At 32.8% G+C, this 19,419-nt stretch overlaps 2 protein-coding genes across 3 annotated transcripts; both read right to left on the bottom strand.

The window, feature by feature from the left end:
• Window positions 1–22: 22 nt before the first annotated feature.
• Window positions 23–3,121, bottom strand: LOC127240918 (malate dehydrogenase, chloroplastic). Of its 2 annotated transcripts, none has more exons than XM_051259770.1 (2): window positions 2,947–3,121; window positions 23–1,599 (listed from the first exon to the last, which is right to left on the bottom strand). In XM_051259770.1, the coding sequence occupies exon 2, from the start codon at window positions 1,589–1,591 to the stop codon at window positions 365–367; it is 1,227 nt and encodes a 408-aa protein (XP_051115727.1). In that variant the 5' UTR covers window positions 1,592–1,599; window positions 2,947–3,121; the 3' UTR covers window positions 23–364. The 2 variants fall into 2 exon arrangements, with proteins under 2 accessions (XP_051115727.1, XP_051115728.1); XM_051259771.1 differs by lacking the exon at window positions 2,947–3,121 and adding an exon at window positions 2,787–2,925 and having other exon boundaries at window positions 136–1,599.
• A 9,763-nt stretch (window positions 3,122–12,884) lies between these two features.
• On the bottom strand, window positions 12,885–14,700 carry LOC127241071 (geranylgeranyl diphosphate reductase, chloroplastic). Its single transcript, XM_051259960.1, has one exon. The coding sequence runs from the start codon at window positions 14,463–14,465 to the stop codon at window positions 13,068–13,070; it is 1,398 nt and encodes a 465-aa protein (XP_051115917.1). The 5' UTR covers window positions 14,466–14,700; the 3' UTR covers window positions 12,885–13,067.
• Between the last annotated feature and the right edge of the window lie 4,719 nt (window positions 14,701–19,419).

Below are 19,419 nucleotides of genomic sequence, written 5' to 3'. Positions count from 1 at the left end.
AGTAGGTAGTACAATTACTAAATTAGAAAATAATAACTTTGTTTTGGAACGGACAAAAATAAAAAATGACAAATTTGGAGTATATTATTTTTTTTCATAAAATACCATATCCAAAACAAAAAGCCAAACCCAAAATCAAGTAAACGCACCAATGGATATGATACACTAAACCAATTAGTATTTGCGTTTTTGTTATGCTATAACAAAAGCACTTTCAATATCAATACCAAGCCTTCAAATCATCAATAAGTCACTACAAAACTGAAACGTAAATCAAATATCACCTTTCACCGGCGTGGCTGTTGTTATTCTTCCTCAGGAAAAAAGCACAATCTTTCAACTCAAGATTCCATTTTTATTACCCTTACGCAGCCACAAGCTGCTTCTTAACGAAAGAGATCCCTTTCTCAATGCTCGATTTCAGCTCCGGTTTCAGCGCCTCCAATGCCTTCTGCTCGTAATCCGTCAACCCGTCGAGCTCCGACGATATCACCGCCTCGACTCCTTTCCTCCCAAGCTTAATCCTCGACGCAAAGAACGGGAGCTCCGTAACGTTCGACTCCACAAACGCGCACTCGTAGACGTCGCCGTCCCCATCGAGCGCGCGGAGTGACGACTCAACAAATCGCGCCGCCGCGTACGCCATTGATAGTGTGGCCGACCCGGCCCCAGCCTTCGCCTCGACGACTTCCGTCCCGGCATTTTGAATCCTCACCGTCAGCTCTTGCACTTCCTCGTCAGTTAACGTAACCGGCGGCTTCGCTTTCGACAGCAGGGGTAGGATGGTAATTCCGGCGTGGCCACCGACGACGGGGACGTCAACGTCGACGAGCCGTAGGTTTTTCCTCTCAGCGATGAAAGTGTTCGCTCTGACGACATCGAGGGTCGTGACGCCGAAGAGCTTCTTCGGGTCATAAACCCCTTTTTGCTTCAGAACTTCAGCGGCGATAGGGACAGTCGAATTCACCGGGTTGCTGATGATGTGAATCAGCGCGTCGGGGCAGTTGTCGGCGACGGCGGCGACGAGGGTTTTCACGATGTTGGCGTTGATGTTGAAGAGGTCGTCGCGGGTCATGCCCGGCTTGCGCGGAACGCCGGCGGGAATGACGACGACGTCGGCGCCTTTCAAAGAATTTGCTAACTCGGATTCGCCCGTGAAATCCGACACTCGAGACGGCGTGTTGCAGTGGCTGAGATCGGTAGCGACTCCCTTGACGTTCGCAACGTCGTAGAGATTCAGCGCGGAGACGAGCGGCGACATTTTGACCAAGAGGGACAGAGGTTGGCCGATGCCACCGCCGGCACCGAGAATCGTCACTTTGTAGGACGCCTGAGGCTGGACACAGCTGGGGGCGCGGTTGCTCTGGTTTTGCGCTCGGCGACGGTAAGTACGCTTGAGGGCTGCACAGCTTTCACTGCTTAAGAATGTCGACTCCGATTCACAGAACGCCTTGAGGCCGCTGAAACTCTTGAGGTTGTTTTTTACGTCGACTTTGAAGCCTAATGCCTTTGATTGCGTGAGACGGGTGATGCTCGGGCGCGTGGATGCGGTCGACCCAATCGAAAAAGTGGTTGCTGATGTTGCGGCCATCTCGGAACCTACAGAAATTACAAAATATCGATTACGTCTGAGGACTACAAAAGAAAGACGTCGAATATGAGCAACTGACTATTTATGTTATGCACAAATAATCTTCCAACTAGACAAAAATGGAAATCTTGAATGCTCATTTGAGTATTATTCAGATCTTGATAATTGATTTCAAGACTCACCATATAAAGAAAGTGATTACATGTTTCGTAGAGCTGACAAAACCTGACACGACACAATAACCCGACGTAAAATAATTGGGTTTGGGTTAAAGACTTTGACCCGATTATGTATACAGATTGATACGAACACGACATGATAATAAATGGGTCGGGTTAAAGTTGAGGCCCTCAACTCGAATCTGACACGACAATCCGATTATAATATATTAATATTAATTAATATATTTATTGTATATGTAAAATAATTCTAATTTTGATAATTAGGCAACCTGCGGACAAAAAACATTGGATTTGGATAAAGGATTTTGACCCGATTATGTATACGGGTCAATACGACTCCGCCAAGACAATAAACAGATGAACACGAATCCAACATGATAATAAACGGATCGGATTAGGGTTGAGTGATTTAACCTATTTAATGTATTCAACTCGACACAAATCGACCCATTGTCAACTCTAATATTACGACAAGTAAAATTTGTTTGTAACATTGATAATGTCTACTCTGAAAAGAAGCTTCATATTATCATATATGCAGTTTAATGGCAGATAACAACATATCAATTTTAGCAAAATGTTCTATCTGAAACTATTGCTGATTACAGTTAATTTTATACATCAACAGATATTCGAGGACTTAAATCCAAGATCTGAAACTTTTTCTTCTTCCTAACAAGTGGCGAGAAAAATCAATCAAAATTCAACCTAAACCTGCAAACTCAATCCTCATACCCTAATCATCAAATAACAGAGAAACCAGTGAACTACCAAAACATTACACCGATTAACAGATGAAATCAGATAAGAAATTTTTGAAAAGATAAAAGATCTTCACAATTTCATCTGTAACGAAACCATAAATAATTATCCACGAAAATACAGCAGCTGGTAGCAAAACTCAGATTTGATTTCATTAAAAAAGTACTTCCAGATCTACAGCCAGTTGTCGCGAAACATCCAAATCAAGAGATAAACAAGGAGCGATTGCCATCGACACGCGAAAAAATTACCGATAATTAATCAACCATTAATCGGAAAACCACATATAATGCGTCAGATCTACAAACTAAAACAGAGCGAATAAATTCCAAATCTCCGCAACTGTTCACCGCAGCTTTTCAACAGAATCTCAAAAAACAGCTAAATATAAAAATACAATAGCGTGCGTACCTTCCGGCGTGAAATCCTCGAAGTTTGGTGAACGATTTTGAAGGGTCACCGAAGGTTCGTCGGTTATTCTAAGGAAACTTTTCACGCGGAAAACACCGGAGAAATGTGAAGCTCTCGAGAGGGGTTTCCTGTCGTCCTCCGCCGAAAGCTTTCGTTAAAACCTATACATACACCACATGTGCATTTATATATACACATATATACACACAAATAGAGTCAGAAATGGTAGGCTCTGTTTGCCTAGCATATTTGTTGGATTTCGAATTATTATAGTCACTGTTTGGTTTTTTTTTATATCGTTTTTAATTAAAAAAAAAAAATCACGTTTAAATTTTTTTTAAAAATATTTTTTTTAATTTTTCTCACATTAAAAAAATTCAAATAAATATAGTATGAATTTAAATTAAATAAAGTATAATTATTTATTTAAGTTTATTAAATAATATATATTTCTTTTGTCTCGAACCTTCCATCCTACTATTTACACTATGTATTTTTTAAAATAAAATATATTTTTATATATAGAATTTTTGTTACCTAAATATTTTTTCAGTGACATTTTTCACAACAAAATGAGTATAATTTCAATTAAATTTAAATACGAATACAATATAGATAGCCAGACAAAACGAGTTTAGTATAATTTAACATAAAATACAAGTATAAAAGATTTATTCATTTTGAATTTTTTTTATAGTACACTTTTCGTAAATATAATAAAAAATATAAATATATATATACATATTAACATAATATATAACAATATATATATTCATAATTATTTATTTGCAAACGGAGTCCTCAATACGCCCTCTCAGGTGCAAAGAAAGATATGCGAATTTTGCACATGTATATGCCAAAATGGGGACGGTGAGACTTAAACTCGAGATCTTAGGGCTCTGATATTATGTATTGTGATGTTGATGCTAAAGAATGATGGACTGATAGGACCTGAGTGAGCATGTGACGCAAGTCCTCAAAAGTGGGAGGCGGCTGAGACGGCTGTGATATGCTAGTGGTAGCAACAATGGTAGAGGAAAAGCCGGAAGAAGAGAACTAACCAAACTTCAAATTCTTGGGACAATTAGGATAGATGTGTGGCCATTCTGATGACCGTAGCGACACTCAATCTTAGGGTAGTGAATAAAAAAATGATCAGCATTCGGACAACTGCGATATTTATCAAATTGAGATGGTCGGACATCTGTGCGAGTATCCTTGCAACGAGGAGTAGAGGAGCCGAATCAATGTAGGAGCCTTGAGCATCTTGAGACGAATGTCCTCAACCACAATCGTTTTGATCGTTGTCTCCAAGGAAGGCAAGGAATGGCGATAAAGCAAAGAAGCACGCACAGACTCATATTTTGGACCAAGTTTCATCAAGTGTTGAATCAACCGAAAGTGCTCGATCTATTTATCTACTTCATCAATGCGATTTCACATACTGTACTGTCGAAAAGAACTCATTTATATCCTGGCCCGGGTGATGTGTCAGTGCATTCAACGACCAGATACACTGATAATAATGCATAGCCCAAGCGGCTTGATATCGATACACAAATAATTACATGCTTTTTTGGCAGTGTCCATGCGGTGCAGATGGATCTGAATGGACTTGGAAGAAGTATTCCGAATCCAAGTAAAAATAATGTTAGTTTTACTATCCCAATCATTCAAGGCTTTCCGATAATTCATTAGCTCCTTATTGGTGAGAGGCACCGCAAAGTAACATTAGGAGCAACCGGTCCATTAAAATATCAGTAACATAACGTCATAATCTTCTAGCATTCAAGAAGTTTTTTATAGATTCAGCCCACAAATCATCATTATTACCGGAAAGTAGAACAATAATTCTGAAACTGTCCACACGATCCATATTAAAAGTCATATTATGAAGTGAGAAGATAAAAAATAGTATTGCATGCAAAAAATAATCAAACTGAGTTAACCAACCCAATAACATTCGCAAAATGAATTCAAATCAGATGACTATACCAGGACAGCGGGGATTGAAACCGAAGGCGGCGGCTGGAAACCGCCAGACGTGCTGTCACACGTGGCGGGAAGGTGGCAGCGAAAATAGGCTTCCAACGCCAATTTGCATCACTAGTGCGTGGAGACGCAACGCGCCGCCGACAGCGACGAAACTTTGGGGGCTAGGTGGTCTTGACGAGACGAAGGCGGTGGTGGTGACGGTGTCGTCCGGTGAGCGACAGTTGACAGCGAAACGAGGCGGCAACGCAGTTGGAGCGCAATAAACCCTAATTTAGAACTCTGATAGTATGCCAGATTGACCGCCTTATCTAAAAGTTCAAACTATTAGGGAAACACATCTGAAATATACATTAAAATAAAAATACAAAATGAAGACACATCTTCAAAATGTTATATTTACTCGTTATTTAATAAAAAATATTTTTTCGTCGTCAAATTGTGTGCTTAGTGCTTAAATATTTTAACACTATTTTAATAGAATTAAGTAATAATGGTTACATTTTGCCTTTATAGTAAAAATTATCAAAATGTTACGTACAAAAATATTTTTTATTACAATTTAAAATAAAAATAAATATAAATTTGAACTACGGAATGGAGTGAATATATAAATAGAAACAAACATCTTATACCTTACTTCACGCAAATTAAAGAATTTTTATATTTTATTATGTGATAATATTGTGTAAAAATATAGGAGTATTAATTGAATGTCTTCAAAAATACACTTGATAGAAAATTTTATAATTGTAATTTTAGAGAAAATGCCAATATCATTATAAGTACGTAAAAATTATACTCGCTCAGACCAACCAAAAAATATATATTTATTTTTGTCGCGAAGTTTAAGAAATAATAGTATTTTAATTACAGTAGGTATGTAAAAATAATATAATGACAATTTTGCCTTTAATTTTTTTATATAAAAGTAATTATGTGATGTAAAGTAGAGGTATTTGTGGAAAAAATGAGATATTTGATGAAATGATTACTTTGTAATTGGACGTCCCGAAATAAAAATATGTATACTATCTAGCTGGGCGGAGGGAGTATTACATTCGTTCGGATCTAAGGATTATATTTACTTTTTGTTTGTTAACTTTTTAATATTAGTTATTATATCAAAATATAGTATAATAAGGAGAAAAAATAAAAATATTTTTATTAGTATCTTATAATATTAATAGAATATAAAAATATTTTTAATGTTAAATACAATGATGCAAAAAAATTAAATGTAACGTGACGGACAGAGCGAGTATTTACTAAATTAAACAAAATAAATCTATATATATTATAGATATTTAAAAAAATAAATAATAATCTTTTATGATTTATTAAAAATTTAAAATAAAAAAAAAAAAAAACGCTTGGCCAAACACGGTATAAGAGTCGCTCAAGCAAAAGAAGGGAATCTACTTTTGGGCCAGCATGATTCTGAGAGGAACGATCGTAGCCGTTGATAAAGTTATGGATGGACGGCTGGGATTGGCCGTGACGAAAAGCGCATTAATGTCGGTTGATACAAGGGAAAGGTAGGATTCCATTCGGCCAATTTGTCTTTATTTAATTTTTTTTATTTTGATACCTCTTCAAAAAAACAAATGGTCAATATAAATATTGTGTGACCACAAAATATACACAAAATATTTTTTTAAATGTTATCATTAAAAAAAAAATTTTAAAAATATTATATTGAAAATACTCGTGTTAATTTCATATTTAAAAAAATATAATTCAAATTAATATTTGAGTTTAAAATTTGAAAATTTTAAATTCAAATTTTAAAAGAGAGTTGAGCGTAGTATCGGCTAAAGTTATTTTTCTACTCGACTTCCGGATAGTACATTCGGAAAGAAAATTACACGTATTTTTCTATTAATATTTTATAATTTTTAATAATTAATAGTAATAAATTTATAGAAATTTTAAATTAAAAAAACTTCTATCTAATGGAGTATGAATCTAATTTTGAATATCAAATGCCATTAGGACTAATTATAGAATTCGAAATTGGTCAATTTTCAATTATTGAAGTAAATAAATTGAGTGACGATTGTACTTTATAATTTAAAAAAAAAAAAAAAAAAAAAAAAAAAAAAAAAAAAAGAAAGAAAGAAGAAGTGAAATTGTGTGTTTGTTCAATTTTTATACTCCTTGTTGAAAGGTTGTCATTTTCTATTTTCGTCCGTCCCAAAACAAAGTTACAATTTTCTAATTTAGTAATTGTACTACATACCTAACATAATAAATATCTTTTTAACTTACAATATATTACACAAATGTCATTACTTTTATATTACACTATACTAATAAGGATATTTTTGTCTTTTTACTACAATCCAACAAAAATCTACGTGCAAAAAGCAAATATCACCATTCCAATGAGAAAGAGAGAGTCAAATGAAGTATTTCAATGAATTTTTTTATACTCCATCCGTCTGCTTCCAACGGTCACATTTACCTTTTGTGTTATTATACTTAACATTAAAAATATCTTTTTACTTGCATAATTTTTTTTTTACAAAATGTTCTAGTATTATAAGACACTAATAAAAGTATTTTTATAACTTTTTTTTAATTTGTACTACGTTTTGATATAATAATTAAATATTCAAATATCAATACGCAAAAAGTAAATGAGACTGTTAAAGTCGGACGAAGATAGTATTAGATATAAAAAATTGTTTCGGTAATATAAAAAATAATATTTTGGATTATTGACTTTTTGTAAGTAAATAAAATATATATATTATATATATTATGTAATATGTATTTATATTATATTTTTATAATATTTATAGAGAAATGTATCTTCTAAAAAATATTGAATGTACAAATTAATTATTTCTACTCCTACAAATTTAGAAAATAATAAAAAAATATTTTAATATATATTTGTCAACGATTAACAAAAAAAAAAAAACCTTTAAAATTCATAAATACAAAAAAAAAACAGTACTTTTATTTTTTTACATGTTTATTATATTAAAATATTACTTCTTCCGCCCACTTGAATACACTAATTTTTAATTTATTAGTCAATAAAAGTGCGTAAAAAATTTTAATATTTTTGTCCTTTAATTTTATGTACAAAATAATTGTAAGTGTAATAATATCATTAATAATGTAAGGATAAATTAAAAATATTTTAATATTAGTATATAATTATTTTTATTAAATAAAAAATATATACGTTAATGAAGTAAAATATTATACTCCCTTCGTCCCATAAATATTACAAATAACTTTACAACTTACCAGATATTACACAAATATCATTATCATTATATCATACATGCTAATAAAATTATTTTAGTCATTTTTCTATTTTATTTTTATTACATCAAAATATAATATTAATATTTTTAAAATTACGTGAAAAAACAAATTGATAAAAACGAAGAAGTAATTTGAGTTAAAACAGTATTATTTTTTAGTTTCTTTAACTAAATAAAATAACATAATTGACCTGATTAGAAGTAACAAAAATAAAAAATAAAAATAAAAAAAAAAAAATATAATAAAAATAAAAAAAAAAAACCATTGACCTTTGGAAATATATTTATAAGTGGAAGGAAAAAATCAATTTGTATATTTGGAAGTCTTGTCGAATAAAGAATTGTAAGAGCCACAATGGACAATAAAAAAAAAATCCAATGGGACTCTATATAAATAACCTACTTTTAGACGCAATCAAAATTTCACATTAAATTTTTATATTTATATTACACAAAAAATAAATTTTACATTAAAAATATATTTTAATATATATTTATATTATATTATAAATTATTTTAATTTAAAATTTTACAATTAAAAACTTAAAATTCAGTTTCCTAACCCACAAACAAGCAAATAAATTTTTTGAAAATGTTTGTAATTTTGAAAAATTTAAAAATAATAGAAGAAAATAATTATTTGATGCAGAATATACAACAGTTATTGGCTATATTATTTTTTGTGAAAAATATATTTTCAATAAATATTTTAAATTAAAAAATATGTTTTAAATGTAATATTTTTAGAAAAATACTCCCACTGTCTCGGTTCAAAGGGGTATTTGGGGTTTTATATTAGATTAATAAATAATACTCCATTCGTCCCACGTACCATGTCCACGTTGCCGTTTTTGTCCATTCCACATACCATATTATTTTTCTTTTTTGGAAAATGATTACACACTTTAATCTTATTTTAAACTTTTTAATTTATTTTTTTTAAATTTTAATTAAACTAATTAGTTATCTTAATCTTAATTTATAATTATTTATATTATAGGATAATTATTTTCACTAATACATTCTTAATTATCTACTAATTACACTCCTCCTAAAATACCGTATCTACAGTGTAGCAGATACGGTATGTGGGACGGAGGGAGTAGTATTTTATTAGTTAGTGAAAGTATGCAAGAAATTTTGACATTTTTGTTATATATGTGTAATGATATATTTTTAATTCAGATAAAAGTTAATAGTATTTTGATATTGGTGTATGATTATTTTTACTAAAATAGAAAATAATATTTTGGAGGGAGTGCATTTTATAAATAATAGTTTGAAAACATTAGCATATCCATGTCATTTGCATTTCAGATTATTGGTATTGGATGTTTCGTTGCACTCACAGGTTCCATCTCATTTTTTTTTTAATTCTATTCTTGACTTTGCACTGTCCTCTCATCTCATTTCTACGGCTTCCCTTCTTGTCCGGAACCACGGTCCGAAATGAAAGTGGCGCGGGAACATGAAGACAAGCTATGACTGACGAAATAATAGTCTTACAGGAGAATCACAAATGGTCGGTTGTTCCTCTTCCTCCTTGTTGCGCTTCTATTGGATGCAAGTGGATCTTTAAAACTAAAGTGAGAGCCGGAGAGCCGGAGGGAGCTTAGAACGATATAAGGCTAGACTTGTTGCTAAAGGTTATAATCAACGCAAAGATTTTGATTACCATGAGACTTTTAGTCATGTTTTTCAACACACTATTGTTCGTCTTGTGTCTGCTCTTGCAGCTCACTTTAGTTGGCATTTGGAGCAGCTTGATGTCCACAATGCATTTCTAAATGACGATCTCGATGAAGATATTTACATGGAGCTCCCCTACGGATATTCTGATCTCACTGGTGAGGATATTCCATCCGCTCATGTTTGGAAGCTTATGAAGGTGCTCTATGGATTAAAGCATGCATTTCGATAATGGAATACGAGGTTTACTATTACCTTGTTAAAGATGGGATTTGTTCAGACGATTTCTGACCCATCATGCTTTGTCCAACATTCGGGTAATGCTAATATTCTTATATTATTAGTCTACGTGGATGATATTATTTTGGCTAGCAGTTGTCGTGAAGATATGGACACAACCATTAGGGTGCTTCAAGAGAAATTTCGCATGCGACTTCTAGGAATTCCTCGTTTTTTCCTTAGGATTGAGCTCACACATTCCTCCATTGGCATCCGCTTGTGTCAACAAAAATTTGTCTCAAATCTACTTAAGGAATATGGTTGCATAGAAGCTAAATCTCATGTCACTCTCATTGAGGTAAATCACTACCTGGCCGAAGACTTCTCAAGGCCTCTTGATGATGGTACAGCCTTCCGTCAACTTGTGGTAAAGCTCATTTATATAACCTTCACTCGTGTGGATATTATGTATACATAGGGATGACAATGGGTCCGAGTAGACCCGAGACCTGACCTGGACCCGACCCATTTATTTGGGATCGGGTCCAATTATACGGGCATCGGATCCGGGTCCGAGTCGGGTATTGTGTACCCTTATCGGGTCTCGGGTCAATGGTGGACTCTACCCGGACTCGGACCCGATTAATATATTACTAATATATTAATTATATATAAAAAATTAATTTTTAATAATATAAATTATATTGAAAATACGTTTTTAGTTTTATTTATTTATTTTATTATAATATTTTTGAATAAAATATATAAATTTTAATATATGTTGGGTTTAGGTCCGGGTTCGAGTCCAATTTTAAGTTAAATTTTAAAAATTAAAAAAATAATTTCGGGTCCATCGGGTCTTGTCGAGTATTATTCGGGTCGGGTCCGGGTATAATCGGGTCCAGTTCGAATCTCGGGTCCAACCATGTGTATTCGGGTCGGGTCTCGGGTCCGGATGGACCTGACCCATACCCGACCCATTTCCATCCCTATGTATACAGGTCCTCTCACAGTACATGCATGCCCCAACTCAAAATTACATGCGGGCAGCTATTTGTGTCATCCGATACTTACATCAAGACCCGAATAAGGACTTTTATTTTGCCATCAGTCTCCGATGACATTACTCGGGTATAACAACAGTGATTGGGGCGCTTGTTGGGAGACACGTTGGTCAGTGACTGGGTACTGCATTTCCTTGGGAGTTCATTGATTAGTTGGAGATCAAAGAAACAGTCAGGCATGGCTCGAAGTTCCACGGAAGCTGAATATCGTGGTTTGGCGAGCTGCGCTGGTAAAATTACGAGGATCCAAAATTTGCTCAGCGAATTGAAGATTGCTTGCATGGGAGTACCATAGATGCTATGTGACAATAAAAGTACGATCTAAATCAGCAAAATTCCAACGCATTATGATCGGACAAAGCACTTCGATTTGGATGTTCATTTTGTTTGCGAAAGGATACAAGCCAAATTGTTCGAAATAGATTACATACCCACCAAGGCACAACTTGCTGATATTCTTACGAAAGGTCTCTCTGGACCAGTGTTTCATAATTTGTTGTCCAAAATGCTCATCCAAAATATCGATGAATATTTTGAGGGGCTGTCAAAAATTAGTTTTATACTACTGCAAATTATTCAAAATTGAAGATATTTAGAAGTGCACCTCAAACATACAATCACATGCAAATATTCCATCTTGACCTTCATTTTAATTAATTCATTCTGTTGGGGACTCTCGTTTGCGGATAAATGATTAATGGTTGTTTTTCTAATAATTTGAAAGTTTAGGTGAGACAATCATTCTACATCTGATGCACTCCGAAAGCAAAAGACCATAACAAATTCTTGTTGTGTCTATTTGTTGTACAATTTGGTTAGGATTGTTAAGCGTGAGCATGTAAGTATATATAGATACAAAACAGTTTAATGAAATAGCACAAAGTTTTGTTGCGCACAACAAATTTTTTTTTTTTTTTTAGAATCTTCGATTTTCATTTAATATTTTTTTCCATAAAATATTAAAATTTTTATATCTAAAACATCATTTTAAATACTTATCTTAATATATTAATTTTATTATTTATAAATAATTCTAAACTCATTCACCTCCCTTCTCATTCAAACATTGTAAATCAAGTTTAAGGAAAATCCTTTGCTTGAGAACTAGGCGTATATTTAATTTCATGTTTTACTATTCCGATATTTTTTCCTTCTAAAAAATATTAAATCAAATATTTATTTTTTATTTATTATATTACACTAAAATTAAATTTTATATTCAAAATATCACACCAATACATATTTATATCACATCAAAAAAACTATTTCAATTCAAAATTTTACTATTCAAAATCAAAATCCAAATCTCACGGGTAAACACACCCTAGGTTAAATTGAACAAAAATCAAAAGTAGTCTCATTCAAAAGAATTCATCAAAATTAGTCCCATTCAAAAATTTATTTATTATTTTTTATCACACCGTTAAAAATTTTAACGATTTATACTGACGTGGCTGTAACAAAATTTGAAGCAGCACGCTACATGGCCGTGTTCAAGCAATTACAATTCAAACACAGACACATATTCAAACACGACGGTGTTTCAATTTATTGAATGAAACTAATTTTTGAAGGAAACTAATTTTGATAAATTTTATTGAATGATACTAAAAATGACAAAATAAAATTTGAATGAAACTACTTTTAATTTTTGCTATTTTAAATTTGATTACGGATAGGAATGTGTGGGTTAAAAAAAAAATAATAATAATTTATAAGCGAATAAATATCGTTTACCTTACATTAGTTTAAAAAAAAAAAAAAAAAAAGGAAAAGAAAAGAAAAGGCAGCGGCAGCGCCAGCAGCAGCAGCGTACGAAACGACACGGCGGCGCAGTGCACCGCGGTGCAGCGTAGTCGCCCCTTTAGTCTTCTTATACAGTTATCTTCTCCATCTCCTTCCTCAGAGCATTTGCCCTAATCAAACTTCCGATGGTGTTCACCGCCAGCTTCAGATCCTCCAATGGATTCCCCGGCACCACTCTCTTGTACAAATAGCTGTCGAACGTCATCTTCTGCACGTACTCGTCGGCGCACATCTCCACGAACGCCTCCCTCGCCGGATTCGACCTGTAGAACACCTTCTGCAGAATGTCCAGCACCTTGTACGTCGGCCAATACGTCCTGTCCCATTTCTCTAGGTACGATCTCAGATCGCTCTCCTCCACCATCCTCTTTCCGTTCTCCGATCCTTCCACGATCGCCTCCGCGCACATCCGCCCGCTCTTCGCCGCGAAGTAGATCCCCTCGCCGGAGCACTTCGTTACGTACCCCGCCGCGTCGCCGACCAGAGCTACTCTGTCGAGCACGCGCCGCGGCCGAGGATGCTCCGGGATTGGATGCGCTTCCACGCGGATGATTCTGCCGCCGGCGATTTTGTCGCGCGCCCGGAGTCTCGTCGCGATTTGGAGCTTTTTAATGTCGTTTTTGTGTGTGACGGTGCCGGTGCCGACGGCGACGTGGTCGGATTTGGGGAATACCCAGCCGTAGAAGTCGGGGGAGACGTCGTCTCCGACGTACATTTCTGCTAGGTTTTCGTAGTACTTCATTTTCTCGTCGGAGATTCTAACGCGCTCCTGGAAAGCTATGGCGTACTCGTAGTCGCCGGCGTTTATGCCTTTGGCGACGCGCGAGTTGGCGCCGTCGGCGCCGATTACGGCGTCGACTTCCAGAGTTTTCTTCTCGCCGGCGGCGCTGGCCTTGGCGTTGTAGTCTGTGTATGTTAACAGATACGGCGTCGTTTTGGAGTTGGGGATTTCCATTTTCAGGAACAGTCCGTTGATTAGGTTTGCGCCGGCGGCGGCGGCGCGGTCGCGGAGGTAGGAGTCAAGGATTTCCCGGCGGACCATTCCGATGTACTCGTGCGGCTTAAGCGTCTGTCCGATGTCGACGGCGACGTTCGACGGCGAGATCATCTTCATTTTGGTGACTCGCCGGTCGATGATGTCGAGCGGGAGGTCGAATTCGCCGACCATACAGAGAGGAATAGCTCCGCCGCAGGGTTTGCAGTTGTCCATCTTTCTTTCGATTAGGTACGTTTCGATTCCTCCTTTCGCGAGCGTCTCCGCGGCGGCGCCGCCTGCAGGTCCTCCGCCGACCACCGCGACTCTGAGGTTCCGGCCGGCGACTCTTGGGCTTGATTTTGAGGCAATTACGCGGAATTTCCGGTGGTGTTGTGTAGATCCGGCGGGTGGCTTGTGGAGGCGGATGTCGTTGTTCTCCGGCGAGATCCGGCGGAGGCCGACAAAGGTTTTGACGGCGACGGCGGCCATTGTTGTGAGATTTTCCGATCAGTTGAGGCAGTGGAGAAGAACTGGCGGTGAAGTTTATGGGGTGCAGTGATTTCTGGTGGATATGGTTTTGAGATTTGAGGAAGGGACGGCCGTAGGATCGGTGGGATCGGACGGTGAAGATTGATTCAGGATAAAGCAGGCAGATATTGTCCTTGTTACTTTTCTAATTTACGGAAGGTCCCGGGATCTCAGAGCCAAAGTGTACATTTCTCATCATCTATGAGCGGGATTTGTTTGGTCTTGAAGTCCTGGACGTTTAGAATATTTTATGGGGGCCCACTGAAATTTACTGACTTGGCTGTCGATTGACCACGTAGTAGTTGTACGTGAAGTTGCAGGTAGGATATTTAATGCGGTCCGGCCCGGCCCGTATTAAAAATGGGTCTTCCCCCGGACCTGTGTAGAATAGATTGCTCTTATGCTGTTTTGGGATGTTATCACGCGGGTTTGGGGCGGGTTTTGCGGAACCCAAAATCCGTAATGCGCTTTAACATGGCTTCAGCTCCGTCATGTCCCAAATCCTTCGAGCTATAAGATAAACAAGAAGATAAATTTGATTTAAATAAATAAATAATATATTTTATATTGTATAAAAATATAAATAAATTATAATAATTATTAAAATATTTGAATTCGGTCCAGAGAGGGACGAATTTTTAGCAAAATTCTTAACTCGCCTCGAACTCGGCTGAGTCTAAATCTCAAAATTTACAATTCGTTTCGAACCAAATTTTTTGGATCGGCACCCATCCCATTAAGACCAAGTCCAGAGCAGATCTGGAGCTAACCCGCCCCATTTGACATTCCTAACTTTGATCCATTACATTATTTTTTGGTAGTAGTTACAATTACATTAAATTTAACCTAAGTAAACTGAATTTAATCCTAAGCATAAACTTCAATTTTTACTTTTAAAGTACATTTTATTTTTTAATTCTATACTTCCTCCGTCCAGCTACAAAATATACATATTTCTATTTTGGGACGTCCAATTACAAAGTAACATTTTCATTAAATACCCAACTTTTTTCCACAAATACCCTTATTTTATATCACATCATTACTTTTATACCAAAAATTAATGGTAAAAATGTCATTACACTATTTTCACCTACCAACTATAATTAAAATAATATTATTTTTTAAACTTCGCGCCAAAAGTAAATGTATACTTATTGTTTGGACGGAGGGAGTATTTTTTATATTCACTTTTTCTAAAAGAGATGTTTGATTGGGAAGGACTCGAGATTTAAGTAATAATGATATTAAATTGAAAGTGAGTATAAAATATAATGTAAATGACCAAATTGTTCTTACTTTATGAAAGTTGAAAAAGTAGGTTAAAGAGATAATTGTAGTGACATTTGTATAAATATTGTAGAAAAATACGAGTAGTTTTGTTATATAGTAGAAACCACAATTACTAAATAAAAAAATAAGACAATTGTTTTGAGACAGACGAAAATAAAAAAACAACACACTCTTTTAAAATAAAGAGAGTATAATTTTTCATATTTATAAACTACGTGTTAAATTATTTATTTTTACATCACTTTAAAAATAAAATTATATACTCTGTCACTTTTTAAAAAGTAAAATTACTTTAAAAAAAAAAAAATTAAAATTAAATCAATTTCCAAAAAAATAAAATTTACATTCCCTTCTTCTTGAGTCATTTGGAATTTCATAGTAAATTAAAAAATAATAATATTTTATTAATACTAGAGATTTTGATATTTATGTAATTTGAATTTATGTATAAAATAATTTGAATTAATAAAGCCCTTATTTACAGTGGTTTGTTGGGTCTACAATTTTTAAACTGTCTGGGCCGATTGGATAACGGACAAGGCCCGGATACTAAATGGGCTTGATTGGCCCGGCCCAATAAATATTTTATATATTTTAAAATTTATTTGTATACTATTTTATGTTGATGTGAATAATGACAAAAGGCCGTTTGGAAGGTTTGTAATGGCGATTGTGTTGGGCCCAAAATGGCCCAATTGTTCTTGGTCCACCAACCCATTTTATTTTTATTTTATTTTATTTTAATTTGATAATGTGGGATTCACAGTCTTATTTGTCAAGTGCGTTCTGGCCTTCTAGGCAAATTTTTGACCGAAACTAATAGCCTCAACTAGGCTCGATAAAACAAATCACACTAAAACTAATCCACTTTATTTTGAAATTTTTTATAATGGTTTAATAGTTTTGTTATACATTAGTTAATACTTTCTCCCTTGTAACATATGCCCAAATATTTGGTATACATTTTAGTGAAATTGGATAATAATTGTTTTTTTTTTTTATTAGAAACAATAGTAATTCAAAAAGAAATGTAAAAGTATATATGAATGATCATCTACTTTAGAAAATAAATATTTATTTTTTTGCACAAAATTTAATAAATATTATATTTTAATGATAGTTAGTGATAATTTTGGTAGGTAAAAATTATTTTATCGTTATGATGTGTAAAATGAATATAAATGTATTAATATAAATAAATATAAATGTGAGAGTATTTGTAATATGTACGTACTTAAAAAAAAATGAATATTTTGTGTCTGCAATAAAAAGAATTGTTGTCGTCTTCGTGAATCTTCGTCGGCGGAGATTAATAGAAGAACAGAGATGAACTTGAATGAAGAGAAAATATTGTATGATACATCTAAACGTAAATAATAATAATTATTATTTTTTTCTTTTATTGGTAAAAAAAAAGTACATTTTTTTTTCTAATGGAAAAATAATAATATATTTTTATAATAATAATAAAAAAATATAAATTTAAATGACGGAGAAAGTAATATATTACATAATTTTTTTTTTTTACATTTATTAAAAATCGCTTTAATAAAAATATTTATTTATTTTTTCAATAATACAAGGACACCCATTCCGACCAATTATTGGAGTACAATTTATGATAATCATCAATATTTTGGTTCATTTCCTTACCATATAATATGTATATGTAAATAAATAGAAAAAACTTATCAATTTTGATTTATGTGGTTAATATATATTTTTGGTGTGTTGTACTTCCTCATTCCTATAAAAATAGACACCATTTCTATTTTTATTTATTTTCTAATAATATAATTTTTTGTGGGGTAAAATTTAATAAATCAAAACATATATTACGGAATATAAATAAATTTAATTAACTAAATAATACTCCCTCCGTCCATTTACGATGTTTACATATTTTTATTTTGGGACGTCGAATTACAAAGTTAACATTTCATTAAATACCTTACTTTTTTCCACAAATACTCTTACTTTACATCACATCATTACTTTTACACAAAAAAGTAAGGACAAAAATGTCATTACACTACTTTTAACTATTTACTATAATTAAAATACTATTATTTCTTAAACACAGCGCCAAAAATAAATGTAAAGTTTATAAGTGGACGGAGGATGTATATAACATCATACATCATATAAGAATTCATTCAAAATCCTTTTATTTTTATATATTAAAAAAAAATTAATTTATATATATTTAAAACTTAACTCTTTAATAAATAATTTTTTTTTATTTATTTATATTATAAAAAATTTTATTGTTTACAAAATAATTCTGTAACTTGACGTATGTTATGATTTATTACATGTTGAGTGACTCAAAGGTACACGCAACTCAATTCAAATCATCAATTATTTTCCTTTGGTTTCAATCTCGAGTTTAGATATATTTGGAGTAGTTTGTATTATTTTGAATTTATATATATATATATATATCTATATATATTTATATAGTAAATAAAAAAATAATACTTTTTCTATTCCAAATCAAAATATTTTTTCGAATTTTTATAATAAATTTAAAAAAATAATATCTTATTGATTTGTGAAATATATAAAATAATTTTGATATTTTTATTTTTCATATTTTGAAGGATACACATAATTTTTAATTATTTATATATAATTCAGTCAACCAACAAATACTTTTAACTAAAAGTAGTTATTATACATAACATGTCTTTTTGTTTTATTATTTTTAGTTTGAGATGTTTTGGATGTTAATTACAAAGAAACACGCGGTTAATATAAAAATAATATTATACGTTGAATTATTAATTTTTTTAAAAAATAAAATTTATATTATATTTTGTATGAATATTTGCATAATTATATATATATTTATAATTTTAATCAAAATTATTTTATTTTATTTTTATTTTTCTTTTTCTTTTTTGTAAAAGAACATAGTACATGTAATATATATATATATATATATATTAAATAATATGTCGATTAATATGGAAAAGGCAAATAAACAATTGTTTGTTGGACTAAGTAGATTTAGAAGTGATTCCAAATAATATAAATCTATTAATGACTATTGACATCGATCATTTCATTAACTTTTGGACATGGCAAAAAGCATAATATGATGTAGATAAATAATTTTCTTAAAATAAATGAATATTTTATTAATTTTTAAATATAATTTTCACATACGATATATCATTTGATAGTGATTTAAAAGATGTTACTTTTGAACTAAGACTTATACAATGATTTTTCCAAATAATTAAGAATAATTAATACAAAATTTTGAGTATTTAAAAGTGTAGATCATTAAAAACATATTTTAATTACTTGTTATAGTTTATTAATAGTGTTGTATTATGAAAAAAGACAAACCCCCTTTTTTGCATCTATTTTTGTCGTATGAACAAAATTGCAGGTCAATGATCACAATCGTTGTTTGACGTCATTTTGAAAAATCTGCTAAACAATCATACAATTGACCGAGTAGTCAGCTTTGGCTATATCAAAACATGCCTTATTTATGTTGGAATGAGACAAATCAAATTGTCTCGTGTAGAGGATATGTAAGAGAAGTCACGTATTACACACAGCTTTCATGACATTTAATGTCTCGAACACACTGCACAAAATATGCACA

The sequence above is a fragment of the Andrographis paniculata genome, unplaced genomic scaffold, assembly GCF_009805555.1.
Source record: "Andrographis paniculata isolate CXL003 unplaced genomic scaffold, ASM980555v1 Contig80END, whole genome shotgun sequence".
Taxonomy (NCBI): Eukaryota; Viridiplantae; Streptophyta; class Magnoliopsida; order Lamiales; family Acanthaceae; genus Andrographis; species Andrographis paniculata.
The sequence above is the reverse complement of the archived record's forward strand: the minus strand, read 5'-3'. Positions and strand labels throughout refer to the sequence as shown.